Raw genomic sequence first — 14,578 nt, 5'->3', positions numbered from 1 at the left:
TTTTAAAAAAAATTATAAAAAATAAAAAAAAAGAAAAATGTTTCACTGGGTTTTCTTGACTATAGCCTTTTACCATAAAGAAGCTCTTGGCAGCACAAACAGCTAAGTGACAAATACCCAAAAGTGGTTCTAATCTATCCAGACGTGACTTAGGAGACAAGCCTGATGATGTGTTTCTGAAACAACACAGCCTTAAAAAGACTACATAGTACACAGCACCTACTCTGTTACACAGGGAGTTGTTGGAGTTGATGGCAACTACTAAAAAGAATCCAATGAAAGGAAATTGCTAGGATTCTCCTTCAGTGATACCATTCAGTGACTTCAAACTGCCTACCCTGAAGATAGCAGTCATGAGGAAACAAACTGTACCACCTGTTTTGTGGTTGGTAGGTGCCACTGAGTTGAACAAGAGTCACAGTGACCCTATGAATAACAGGTCTGAACTGTGCCCTATCCTGTGCCATCTTCTGATATGCTGTTGATTGCCTTCAAGTCGAATACAACTCATAGTGACCCTATGAACAAAAGGCCTGAAGACCCTCTACAACGATCAACATTTATCAAAGTTCATAGAGTTTCCGGAGGCATGTTACTCAGGAAGTGGATACCACTCCTGCTTCCAGTATATATTCTGATATACTTGAGTTCATCTATACAGTCACTGTGTCAATACAAATCGTTGAAGGTCTTCCTCTCCTTCACTGACTGGGAAACTGACACATCCATAATTACAGTGGGAAACTAATACATCTCTGAAACTTAAAGATCAAGGGATCAGATATAGTAAGAAAACAGTTAATTAAAGAATTAGGAAATGTGATTTCACTGAAATATATACAACTTCATATCCATTGGAAAAGACGTATTTTAACACTCATGGAAGAATATAAAAATTGATCATGTATTAGGTGGAAAAGCCCAGTGACAATAAATTACAAAGAGCACAAATCACTTACATAAGCTATTATGGATTGAATTGTGTCCTCCAAAAAGGTATGTCCTAACCTCTGTATTTCTGGATGTGCCATTGTTTGAGGTTTCCTTTTGTTATTAGTTAAATTAAATGAAGTTATAATCTCAATCCCTCTGAGTGGTGTTTTATAAAAGGTCAGGGCAGACAGGAAACAAGGTGACATGCAGGATGAATATAGTTTGTTAAAATCTGTCTATGAGGAAGGCACACGGAAGATAAATGGTAGCTACCAGAAACAAGGAGAACAGTATGAGCAAGTTCTTGTCTCATATAACCAACGTCTTGATATGAACTTCCAGACTCCAGAACTCTGACATAATACCGTTTTTAAAATCACCCTCTTAGCAGTGCTTTGTTATGGCACTCCTAAGAAGACAAGGACATGCCAACAATTTAGATATTAATTTGAAAATACAGTTAAGGGCTTGCTTTATTAGCCTTAAAATATTAGACTCACATATGGATTTTCAGAAGAACTTTCTAACCTTTTAAGAAAGCCATATGTTAAACATTTTTTGATTGTAGGAGTTTCTATAGCATGAGCATTGTAACTCTGACATTAAAATCAGCTATGGGAAGATATACCTAGACTAAGAAGCTGTTGTGCAAACAGAGCAAGGGAGCAGTACATGGCTTAAAGTTAAGAAAGTTGTGTGTCAGAGTTATATTTTTTCATCAGACTTATTCAATCAGTGTGCTGAGCAAATTGTTTGAGAAGTTGGACTCTATGAAGAAGAACGTGGTATCAGGATTAGAGGAAGACTTATAAATAACCTATGTTATGCAGAGGACACAATCTTGCTTGCTAAAAGTTAGGAGGACTTGAAACACTTGCAGCAAAAATTAAAACACTGCCGCTTTCAATAAGAATTGCATCTCAACATCAAGAAAACAAAAATTCTCACCACTGGACCAATAAGTGACATCATGTTGGATGGAGAAAAGACTGAAACTGTCAACAACTTCATCTTACTTGGATTCACAGTCAATACTCTTGGTACCTGCAGTCAGATTAGAGGATGTATTGTAATGGGAAAGACTGAAGTCAGAGACATCTCCAAATTACTGAAGAGCAATGATGTCACTTTAAGGGCTAAGGTATGCCTGATTCACACAATGGTCTTTTCCATCACTTGCTATGCTGCTGAAAGCTGGATGATGAATAAGGATGACAGAAGAAAAAAATAGGTCTTTAAACTGTGGTGTTGGAGAAGAGCACTGAATATCACACGGACTGCCAAGAGAACAAACAGATTATTTCTTGGGGAAGGTGTAATCTGAGTGCTCCTTGGAGGCAAGGAGGGAAAACTTCCTCTCACATATTTTGGGCATGTTGTTAGAAAAGGATATTCCTTACAGAAGGATATCATACTTGGAAAGGTGAGGGAACGGTAATTATAGGAAGACCCTCAACCAAGTGGATTGACACAGTGATGGCAGCAATGGGCTCAAACATGGCAGAGACTGTGAAGCTGACACAAGACAGGACAGGGTTCAGATCTGTTGTTCACGGGGTCAGTCTGAGTTATACTAGACTTGGCAGCACCTAACAACAAAAACAACACGGAAATAAAGAAGGAAACCTACTAATATTATTTTTCATTAAAATATTAAAGGAAATGTCAGCTTAGCAAAGGCTTAAAAAATATCTGTGTTCTCTCACTTAGGAGGAGAACTCAAATCTACTCCCCCCTAGGAGAGCAGGAATTATCTGGAACAAGTTTGAGAGGGCATTCCACCCACATCAGCAATCACAGTTTGTTATCACATAGATGAATGCTATAATAAAGAAAATGATAGGTATCTTCTTTTCAAAAGTTACAAGATGGAGTTAAAGCTGAAACAAGAACTCTTTTCTGAAAATTCAAAGTTTGCTAATTTATCACTCACTATTATGAAAGAATAAAACTACAACATAACATCAAGTTAGGAATTGCAGTGTTGAGTCTGGCCAACAGTTACTTCTATCTTACCTACGAGCTGGCAGGTTGACACCTGCTGCTAGGGTGGAGGTGCAGGTAAAAAGACAGAGGACTCCTGTGGAATAGGCCTCCTCCAGGAGCTTCCTTTCATCACTGGTGAGACCGCTGTGGTGATAAGCAACTCCATATGGGACAGTACGCCTCAGAACAGGACACAGGTTGCCACCACTTATGCTCTTCAAATTCTTAATCACTTCACATTTTTCTTTCTCCTTGTGTTTAAGATAGTCCCTACGAAAAATGATGTTAGAAATATGAAGCCTTGATCTTACATTGTTGTTTTTGTTATGTGCTGTCGAATCGCCTGCGACTCATAGCAACCTATGTACAACAGCCCTAAACACTGCCCTATTCTGTGCCAATCTCACCGTCTCTGACACACCTGCCTCCATGATGATCCCAGTCACTGAATCAATCCAGGTCTTTGAAGGTCTTCCTTTTCTGCACTATCCCTTCACCCTCCCAAGCATGATGTCCCTCTCCAAGGGCTGGTCCCTCCTTGCAATATGTCCAAAGTATGTCAGACGAAGCTTCAGAATCCTTGTCTCCAAGAAACAGCCTGGCTTCACCCTCTCCAGGGCAAACCTGTTCATTTTCCTAGCAGTCCATGGTACCCTCAATACTCTTCTCCAATACTACAGTTCAAAGGCATCAATTCTCCTTCTATCATCCCTAGTCATTGTCCAGCTCTCTGATGCATAGCAAGTGATTGCAAAGACCATGGCCTGTATCAGACGCACCTTAGTCTGCAGACTGACATCTTTGCACTTCAGCACGTTAGAGAGGTCTCTAATCGCAGACTTTCCCATCGCAATATATCTTTTAATTTCCTGGCTGCTGGTGCCAAGAGTGTTGACTGTGGATCCAAGCAAACTAAAGCTGTGCACAATCTCAATATCTTCACCATCCATTTTGACACTGCCAATCAGTCCTGTGGTGAGAATCTTTGTTTTCTTGATATTGAGTCTCAACCAAGCACTTCAGGTCCTCTTCAGTTTTAGCAAGCAAGGTTGTGTCATCTGCATAACACAGACTGCTGTTGATGATTCTTCCTCCAATCCTGATGCCACAATTCTCCTCATATAGCCCAGCCTCCCGGATAACCTGTTCCGCATAAAGATTGAAAAGGTATGGAGACAGGATACAGCCCTGCCTTACACCCCCTCCTAATTTTGAACCATGCAGTGTTTCCTTGCTCTGTTCTGACAACTGCCTCCTGGCCCAAGTATAGGTTTCACTTAGCGCAATCAAGTGTTCTGGGATTCCCATTCTTCTCAGAGTTAGCCACAGTTAGTTATGATCCACACAGTCAAACACCTTTGCATTTATAGTGACATAGTGCTTATAATTTAATTTTGGTAGGTGCCATGTAAATATTTTTTTAAAAAACAGGCATGACTTTTATTGATGTAAGTACATAAAAGATTCTTCGTAGAATTTTAATTAACTATTAAGTGGTCTCTGTCAACCTTTTTTGTGGATTATAGTGTCTTGGGGAAATCTAATGAAAGCTAAGAAAAATACAAATGCTCATTTAAACAATATACCGTGCACATAAATTTCAGAACATTCATGGATTTCCTGAAGTTTATTCCTGAACTTCCTATGAACCCATGAAAGCCATGTTTAGACTCTTTGGAATGATTCTTTTAAAATATTAACATATTTACTTAGTAAGACCATTACTGTAGAACAATTATGAGGATCCAAGGGAGGGGAAGGTGGGAGCAGAGAGGTGAGGATGGGCGGGTCGTTAATCACAGGGTTGCACAATTTGGTTGGTGGACGTGTGGGGTGAAGGAAATGGGAAAGATCCAGTGTGAAAAACAATGTATATGAACTTTGGAAATAAACCAGTATGAAATATAAAGTTAAAAAAAAAAATAAAGTAGGGGCGCGCAGGCTTGGCCGCGCGCTCCCGCCTCCCTCGGGCTCTCCCGCTCTTTCCTCCTCGCGTGCTCCGGGAGCCGTGGCAGATGAGATCGCTAAGGCTCAGACCACCCGGCCTGGCGGCGATACAATCTTCGGGAAGATAATCGGGAAAGAAATCCCAGCCAAAATAATTTTTGAGGATGAGCGGTGCCTCGCTTTTCATGACATTTCACCTCAAGCACCAATACATTTTCTGGTGATACCTAAGAAACCAATTACCCAGATTTCTGTAGCAGAAGATGATGACGAAAGCCTTCTTGGACATCTCATGATTGTTGGCAAGAAATGTGCTGCTGATCTGGGCCTGCAAAAGGGTTATCGAATAGTGGTGAATGAAGGTTCAGACGGGGGGCTGTCTGTTTATCATGTTCATCTCCATGTTCTTGGAGGCCGGCAGATGCATTGGCCTCCCGGTTAATTCTGCTTTAGGATTATTTTCCCTTCTTTAAACAACTGTCAGATTTGAAAGGTCGAATATGTTAAGCAGTACACTTACTATTGCCTGTGTACAGAGAGATTAAGGAAATAATTTGAAAAACAGTTGTGTAATAAAAGACGCGGTTGCATGGTTAAAAAAAAAGTAAAAGTAAAAAAAATAGTTATTAACATACTTGTTTAGAAACCTGCATATCATTTCTGCAACATTTTCACAGTTCTTCTTTGTAGGACAAAAAACTAAGCAGGAATAATTGGGAATAACTTCTGTTACTAATGCTATCAGGTGATCAGGATCCACCCTTTTCAAGGTATCAGAATACTGCAAAATAACAAGACACCAGAACAAAGAAATTAGCAGTTATTAGTTGATCCATTTTTTTAGCCAGTAGAATTTGAAAAGTAAGTAAATAATATATTATTCTGAACCTATTCAATATGTCTCATCATTTAAAAGAACATATGAAATCCATCTTAAACATTAAAACATTAAGTTCCACTTTTAGGTTATTAGGGTTTTGTTATATTCTGGAGTTACAGAGAATTAAAGAAGTGAAAATATTTAATATTATTAATAACCACACTGCATACTATCTCCACCAAAGCAGAACCAAAGAGCTAACAGAAACACAAAAGGATCCTAATAATAGTCAAAGTACTGCACACTTAAGAAATAACCTTTATTGTTACTAAGTTTTCAAAAATCACACTATCACACTCTAAAGGACATTTTTTTCAGAAATACAAAATATATGTCAATGACTTAGAACAATTCCTATAGCCCTAAGCAGACACCAGGAATTCAAGGAACAGTTATTTAAAATCTTATTCCTAAGACTTTACTGAAATGAATTAAGATTTTAGAATAACACAGCTTTACAGAGTCCTTAAGCTGCTATAAAACAAATTCATTTCTCCCCCTTTTCCTTTACATAAGTCATAGAATAATGGGAGCCATTTACATTTTTTAGGCACTAATATATGATCTACATAGTTTGTAATCAGACTTGACATTGCCAACTTCATTTTATGTTCTACATAGCTTTTTGAAAAGACCTTTCTTATTATAGCAACTACAAAAGTAATTTCCCAATTTCACAAAGATCTGATGTCACTGAAAGAAATGCAAGGTGATCTAATGTTAAAAACGGAAACTACTTTGAACAAATAATTTTTATAGTGTCCACAAAATGTCAAACACTGATTCTTATTTGGTGACCCAAGGCACCTCAGCACAAAGTCTGAGGGTGTTTGGTTTAAGGGTTATCAGTATTACCTTATAATTAAGGAGACGTGAAAAAGTGATGCCATTTTCAGCTTTGCTGTTAACCTCATATATCTTATCATTTATTTTCAGGTACTCTTTTAATTCAACCTTAAATTAAGAAGATGTTTACAATTAATAGCAAATATAAGTTTTTCTCTCCAGAGAGTTAAATGTTATAGAACTGTCATTCTTTTTAATTTAAGTATTTATAGGCAGGAGAAAAGCTTCTAAATACAAGTCATACTCCCTTTTCAAAAGAAGAGTTTCTAATTTGAAATTTAATGACCTTAAATTTATCTCTTTAAAGTATAAAGAGAATTTAAATCTCTCTTTAAAATTGTTATATTTGGTGGGAAGGTAAAAAAAATACAATTTGAAATTAAAATCTGGTGACTCACAAAAACTATATTCTGAAAGCCTGTGCACAAAACATGCAAACAGCACTGTACATAGTTTATGTACAGTTTAAGATACTTTCAGAGAAGTATAAACTACATTTGCTTTGTTTCCTCAAGCATTTTGGGAACTTTTTTTGAGGAGTTTAAAATGAATTCTGCGTGAGGTCTGAACTTCTTTTAAAATATCAAAGCATAAATATTTAAAAATATTTTTTTCTGTGTCAATAGCTCACAACATGGCATGCTAAAGTTGAACCAAAAGAAAAAAAATTCCCTTAGAGAATAAACATGAAAAACAGAATGGGCATAAAAAAATGAATTCAATAAATATTCACTAAATACTGCCTAGGGACTCTGCTAGGTGCTGTGCAGACATTACATATAAGCCAAAATGCCCACTGGGTTTACCTTCTCTCTGTATAAACTCTTATTAGTGAATAACCATGGCAAATGGAATTATACCTCTATTACTAAGCCAAATTTTTAATATTGTATATGTGCTGCTTTTATTTTTAAGAAAGATACATACAGTGTAAACCTTAGGTACATACATACTGGTCTAAACTGATTGCTGTAATATTCTGCTTGAAGGAACTCTTGTAGATCTTTAACATTGTTTAATGTTGCACTCATCCCAATAATGTGAGTTGTTTCTAAAAAACAAAACCAAAGCATAGAAGGACATTTGCACAGCATACATCTAGAATAATATAATAGCAATAATTATTTTAGTACCTTTCTTTTGTGTTTTTGTGAGTTCTTCCTAAGTGATTTAGAGAAGCTCAGAAATGAGAGTGAAAAAAGAAAATTACAAATATATTACCAGAATCAAAGGATGAAACAAATCTTTCAGGCACCCGAAAAGTTTATAATTTTAGCTAATTTCAAATTTGACAAGAGACTGGAGTATATATTTTTTTAAGACTCCTACAGAAAGCATATTGAATATAAATGTGGCTGCTGTAGTTGCAGTACTTTGAATGAAGAGTGAAGTAGCTGAATCACTTGAATAAAAAGTTCCCACACATTCCACAGATAAGGCTAAAATGGATGTTGAATGTAGCATACAGGACTGAGTTCTGAACACTTGCCACACAAAAAAAGGTTCATTATAGGATCTTGCCATCAGGATATATTTGGTAAAAGTGGCATGACTTCCCCAGCAGTGCAAATGACTGTTGCCCTTAACTGTTGTTGTTAGGTGTCATCACGTTAAGTATGACCCATAGTGAATGTATTAATAGATCTGAACCCTGTCCTATCCTGTGCCATCCTTATGCTTCCTGCCACACTAGAGCCCACTGGTGCAGTCACTGTGTCTAATTGAGGGTCTTTCCTTTTTTTCACTGACAGAGTCAGTTTTGACTTGACAGCAACAAGTTTTTGATCTGTCAATACTAAGATGTGATTCCTCTTATAGAGGCAGAAGGGAAAATCAAGAAAGGATGATGTTCCAAGCACCCTTAGAAGGATGAAAAAGAGAAAAATGCCAAATAAGAATTAAGTGTAAAGGATAAGAAAACTACAATGGCATTGACAGACGATTCTCCTCTGTTCCTCAGCTTTCTTTTTCTTTTTTAGCATGTGTACCAGCAAATCAGATCTGACTGGTACTGGAGGAGACTGTCCCTCCTTCTCCAGCAGAGCTTCTGGTGGATTTGAACTGCTCACCTCTGGGATTATAGTGCAGCTCCTTGCCACTAGGCCACCAGAGCTCTCAGATTTCTTTTTCTAAAGACCTTATCATCACTTGACATATTATACATATTCTTGTTTATCTTCTGTTCACTTTTACTAGAATAGACTTGATGAGGGCAGGGACTTTGTTTCATTCATTGTGGTTTTCCTTTTGAATGAACGACTGTAAAGTGTTCCAAAAATAGTATTTCTGTCCCAATTTTTATAATTTTATTAAGATTTTATTTTTTACAGTTAACAAATACTTCTATTTTTTTCCAATTAGAATTCCTGGAAAACTATACTAATAAGAGAAATAGCATTTTAGGTAAATACTTTATGCACATTTAAAGATTGTCTGATGTTGCAAAATAGCTCTTAAAAAGGCTTACTTTTAAATACAGTGAAACCTGTGAGAGCCACAATTTGGCAGGGCTATGTTGATTTTTCAAGTCGTTAAGTTTTCTGACTTTGACAAGATGGACATTTAACAGTTTTCTACTAGTATCTTCTTCTTATGTGCTGTCGAGTTGACTGCAACTCATAGCAACCCTCTGTACAACAGCTGTGAACACTGCTCTATCTTGAGCCAATTTCATTGTCTCTGACACACCTGCCCCCATTATCCAAGTCACTGAGTTAATCTATCTCATTTAGGGTCTTCATCTCTTGCACTGCCTCTCCACCCTTCCAAGCCTGATATCCCTCTCCAAGGACTGGCCCCTCCTTGCAACATGCCCCAAGTACGCCACACAGAGTTTCAGAATCCTTGTTTCCAAGGAGCGGCCTGGTTTCTTCAGTAGTTTCTTTTCCTCCTCTGACAGATGTCCACCTTATACAGGTCCCAGATTTTACAGGTTTTCCTGTATATTGCACTGTTCATATGATGATGACAGTGGTAGAAGCAGCAGTACTGAGCACTCTTAATATTAGCTCATATCACTTCCATAACAACTCTATCAGGTAGGTGCCATTCTTATCCCTACTTTATGAATGGGAAAAGAGAGAAGCTGAATGGTTCACAGCTCATGTAACTCTAAGTGAAGACTATGATAAAGAGTCTTCTCACCACCTGCTAATTTCATTTTCAGTTTCACTTATCCTCCCACTCTCTCAACAAAAATGTATGAGCTCATTTTAAACAAATTTAAAAAACTAAAGTAGAAAGTGTAATTATCTTACTTTAAGATTATGTAACCCACAATGTAAATGAAAGATTGTATAAGACACAATGTATATAAATGACTGCATGAAACACTGTAAAAGAAAGATTGTATAAAATATAATGTACATGAAACACAATTTACATGAATGATTGCATGAATCACAATGTACATGTGTTTATAAAATATGTGTTGTGTAAAACACAATATACATGAATGAAACATAAATGAATATTGTATGCAAATAAATTAAAAAGTAGAAAAATAAAGATTATATAACCTACTTACTGGAATATTTAAGAATTTTCTATATCCTCTGGTTATAAATCAATTAATGACCACATTTCCAAAGAACACTTACTGCTAGTGTAGAGGATTTTTGCTAGAGTCATTTCCAGTATAGCCCCTCGGCTTCCTTCACCAATCATGTGCAACTGTGAGATTAAGAAGAGACAGGTAAATCTGTATCTATTGACCATACAAGACATTTGTATGAAATGAACATATAATCTTTGCTTTATAACTACTTTGAAATATTTTGGACATAGCAATTTCAGAGTGTGTGTGTGTGTGTCGTGTGTGTGTGTATATACTTTCACTAGTTTTTAAAGTTAATGAAATTAGAAGATCTTCACCCTGAAACCTACAGCATCCCTTTTCAGCAGGAAGTAGCTAAGAGAATACACCATCCCCCTTTCCTTATGAATCAGGGTGAAGTCTCTCTCAGGGAGGAGTGATAGGGAATGGCAAAGGACACTCTGACAAAGGAAATTAATCAGAACTGGCTTTGACAAGCACTGTGTCAACTGGACAATTAAAACAGACATTCGGGGGGCAGGGGGAAGAAGAACGAACTGGGGAGGAGGGTAGAGAAAACAGTGCAACAATAAATGAATGAGAACCCAAAATCTCTGTAAATGTTCATTAAAACTAATAAAATTTAATAATAATTTTTAAAAAAGAAATTTGGAGACAACTTTTTAATACAACTAGAATTCATAAATTCTATCATACCCTCTGAAATCCACTGGAGGGCTGGCTGAGTCAATTCCAATTCCACGACAATGAATTAGCTATCATTTAACTTTACACACATACATACAAGAAAATAACTGACAAACTGAATTCTAGAGGAAAAAAATCATGAAAATCTGGAAAGTCAATTTATTAAAATACTTATTCTAATAAAGGTGTTCAGTAGATGCATATAGTAATCAGAATAAACATTTATGTAAAAATTTATAATTATAGAAGTGGCAACAAACCTCATCTACAACAACCAAACCCAGGCTGCTAATCCTTTCTGTTTCAATCAAGGAATTCACCAGACTATGTCCTTTTTCAATAGTGGCAATATATAGTGATTTCTTTTCCCTTCTTTTAATTGGAGGAAATCTTCCTTTGCTTCCAGCATATTCTTCCACAAAGAAACCCAGTTCCACACCAAAAACTGACAAACCTGAAATCTAGAATATTAGTTAAAATAAGCAACAATAATAAAATAAAGCAGATTAAACGAAGTTTCATTTTTCATACAAATTTTCTAAAAACCTACCAACCAACCATAGGTAACAAAGTTAAATATCATATATACATATCTAAGGAATGTCAAAAATAAATGTTGTTCTTTGCAAAACTCAACTTTTAAACTACATAATAGATGTGAAAAGAAATAGACCATTTGACATAAAAAATCAGAGTAATTATTTTTATGAAGCAATTAGCTTGTTTCTCCTTGTAAAAGCAGGTGGGAATGTAATCTATTATTCTGGGAAAAAACCAAAACATTTTACAACTTTTTACCATTGTTGTTGTTAGGTCCTGTCAATTACAAATTTTTGTGACTTTATACACAATAGATCTGAAACCTGTCCTGTCCTGGGCTATCCTCACAATCTCTAAAACACATGAGCCCCTTGCTATTGTCACTATGACAATCTGCCTAGTTGAGGGTCTTCCCACTTTCCGAAGTGTAATGTGTTTTTCCAGTGAATCTCTTAGCAATGTACCCAAACAACGTGAGATGGAAGTTTTATCATCTTTGCCTCCAAAAAGCACTCTGGCTGCACCTTCTCCAAGACATATCTGTCCTTTTGGCATTCCATAGGATACTCAATACTCATATTCAACAACACAATTCAAAGGTATCAATTCTTCTTCTGTCATTCTTACTCATTCATTGTCCAGTTCTCAGCAGCACAGCAAATAACTGAAAAGACAATGACCTGGATAAGGAGTATCTTAGTCATCAAACTCACATTATTGCTCCTCAATAATCTGGATAAGTCCTTGACTACATACAGACTTCCCCAATGCAATAAGTCTACTCTCCTGACTGCTAGTACTGCTTTACCATTATAGGATATTTTATGTAAGGGATTCATACATTCTGAAAATTATTTTCTGTCCTCAACAGATCCATCTCTTCTCAGTCAGTAAAAATTTACTTTTATTCTGATTTACAAATTGTAATGGCAAGATATTGGCAAATAACCCTTGCTTTAAAAAGCTCATACCTTTTCTTGGACAATTGCTACATATGGTAGGATCATTAAAACATCTTTCCGCCGGCAAAGAAGTTCTTGTAGCATTAAAATCTCAGCCACAAGGGTTTTCCCACCACTGGTTGGTAAGGAATATATTAAATTTTTTCTTTCTTGCACAGAATTCAGAGTTAAACAAGTATGTTGCCATTCTGTTAAATAAAAGAAAGCAAGTATTATTTTCCTTTTATAAAATCAAGGACCTGTATGAATTCTCCAAGGAGATCCAGTTTGCAGAAGGAGACTTTGCAAGCTTCTGTCTTTCAGTCACTCAAACACCCTCTTAGAAATAGGGAGAAGGGAGGATTTGCATGAAGTAAGCAGTTTCAACCAGTTCTAGTGGGAAGCTGAACTGTCAATGGCCTGAAAACCCTTAAAAACTGTCTAAGACATAAAAGAAGACATAAAAGACCGGGATTATTAACCAAGTCTAGGATTCCTACAACACAGAATGGTGGAACATGTGGAAAGGTATCAAATCCGAGACATGGCATGCAAACTAGCACAACTATTCTGGAGGATAATGTGACAATGGGCATTGTTCAGTCTCCAAAATATACATTAGATTATTTTTTCAGAGGAAAATTGGGCTCAATATATGACAAAAATATCTTACAGAAGGAGAAAGGCAAAGAACCAATAGAATATATGTGATAATTATTTATTGGAATGGCAAAACAAATAAAATACAAAAAAATATAAGTAGCTATTACCAAAACTCTACACATGTAAAATCCAGAGCTGACTAGCATGGCAAGAAACAGGTCTTCTTACATATGGTTAGTGAGAGTGAAAACTGCTGGAATCTTTTTGCAAAGTCAGCTGCTAGTACTTAAAATAAAACTTCATATTGCCTTTAATCTAGTAATATTACTTCTATGAATAGAAATACAAAGCAACAAAAGCAGGAGCATATAAGGATTTCATGCAAATGTTCACCACATTATTGTTCACATAAAACAAAGCACAAGGGAGTAGGAGGGAGGATGGATGCACTGCACAACATACAAGGCTGAACTGAGGATTGCAAAACCTTCATTCTCTGCCGCTTAAAAATGAGTTGTTACTGTTGTTAGGTACCGCTGGATATGTTCTGACTCACAGAATACCTGCATACAACACAAGGAAACAGTGTCCCATCCTGCATCGTCCTCACAGTTGCTGCTGTGCTGAGCCCTCTCTGGTACCCACTGTGTCAATCCATCCCATTGAGAGCCTTCCTTTTATATGCTGACCCTTCACTTTACCAACTATATCTTTACAAGGGGATTTTCAACATAATTTTAAGTAAAAATTTTAAAAAGTTGATTATCAACTTATGCTGAATGGTATTAATCTAATCATGAAAATGGTAGAAAAAAATACAAGCATTATAAAGGGCAGACTTGAATATTATCATCTTTGAGTTAAAAAATATTAAAATTTAAAAAATATATTAAAATTAACTGAATAAATGGTTACCTAAATTAAAAAAAATAAAATTGACCAATAGGTATATATTACAGAATATATTACAGGAGTATGAGGAATTGTTATGTGAATGACAGCTATGAATCATTTTAATTTATTGTGTTCCCAAATATTTGAGTGATTCCCAAATACTTACAAATGATTTCTCCAGTATGGAAATTCCTTCAGACTGGTGTCATCCATAAGTAACCAAATAGTTTATACAAAAATATAATTTATCATATCACATTCTATCTATTTCACGTCTTTAAAGTATTAAAATAACTACCATATAAGAATACTATTTATCTTGAAAGATTAGAAAAATAGGTTATATTAAATGTAGTTCTCAGCATTTATATAAAACACTTTAAGTATGTAACTATCATAGAAAGACAAAAGTTCTAATTTAGAAGTGATTAGTATAATTTACCATAATTTCTAGAACCTAATTTTTCAGGTTATTATGAAAAATATATACTTTCTAAAACAATTATTAGTACAGGTTATTATTATACATTATAATTATAATGACTTTTTATATAGATGAAGAACTAAAGTGCAAAATGCTAAGCTCAAATGACAGGGTCAAAATCTTTCACAGGTTGACAACCCCTTAGTACAATTCAGAACCTATCATACATACCATCACAGTTTTAGTTACATAGAAATAAAATGAGTGGGAGAGAGTCCAGTTCTGAGGGTACTCATTTGGGCAGGTAATGGTGATTAAACAGAGAACAATGTGTTAAGAGA

The 14,578-nt window shown here is 35.9% G+C and overlaps 2 protein-coding genes across 2 annotated transcripts in view; one reads left to right on the top strand and one right to left on the bottom strand.

Moving 5' to 3' along the window:
• The window catches only part of HELQ (helicase, POLQ-like), a 66,305-nt gene that overhangs the window by 44,146 nt on the left and 7,581 nt on the right, over positions 1–14,578 (bottom strand). The window contains 7 exon segments of the mRNA XM_006885260.1: positions 2,950–3,189; positions 5,502–5,647; positions 6,602–6,700; positions 7,546–7,643; positions 10,192–10,264; positions 11,096–11,296; positions 12,347–12,525. Of these exon segments, the coding sequence (XP_006885322.1) occupies positions 2,950–3,189; positions 5,502–5,647; positions 6,602–6,700; positions 7,546–7,643; positions 10,192–10,264; positions 11,096–11,296; positions 12,347–12,525 (1,036 nt within the window).
• Positions 4,353–5,308, top strand: LOC102864429 (histidine triad nucleotide-binding protein 1-like). The gene is made up of 2 exons (XM_006885308.1): positions 4,353–4,371; positions 4,851–5,308. Exons 1-2 carry the CDS (start codon positions 4,353–4,355, stop codon positions 5,306–5,308), a joined length of 477 nt encoding a protein of 158 aa, XP_006885370.1.

Source organism: Elephantulus edwardii, unplaced genomic scaffold, assembly GCF_000299155.1.
Source record: "Elephantulus edwardii isolate Elephantulus edwardi_28Jun2011 unplaced genomic scaffold, EleEdw1.0 scaffold00042, whole genome shotgun sequence".
Classification (NCBI taxonomy): domain Eukaryota; kingdom Metazoa; phylum Chordata; class Mammalia; order Macroscelidea; family Macroscelididae; genus Elephantulus; species Elephantulus edwardii.
This window is presented reverse-complemented; position numbering and strand designations above follow the sequence as displayed.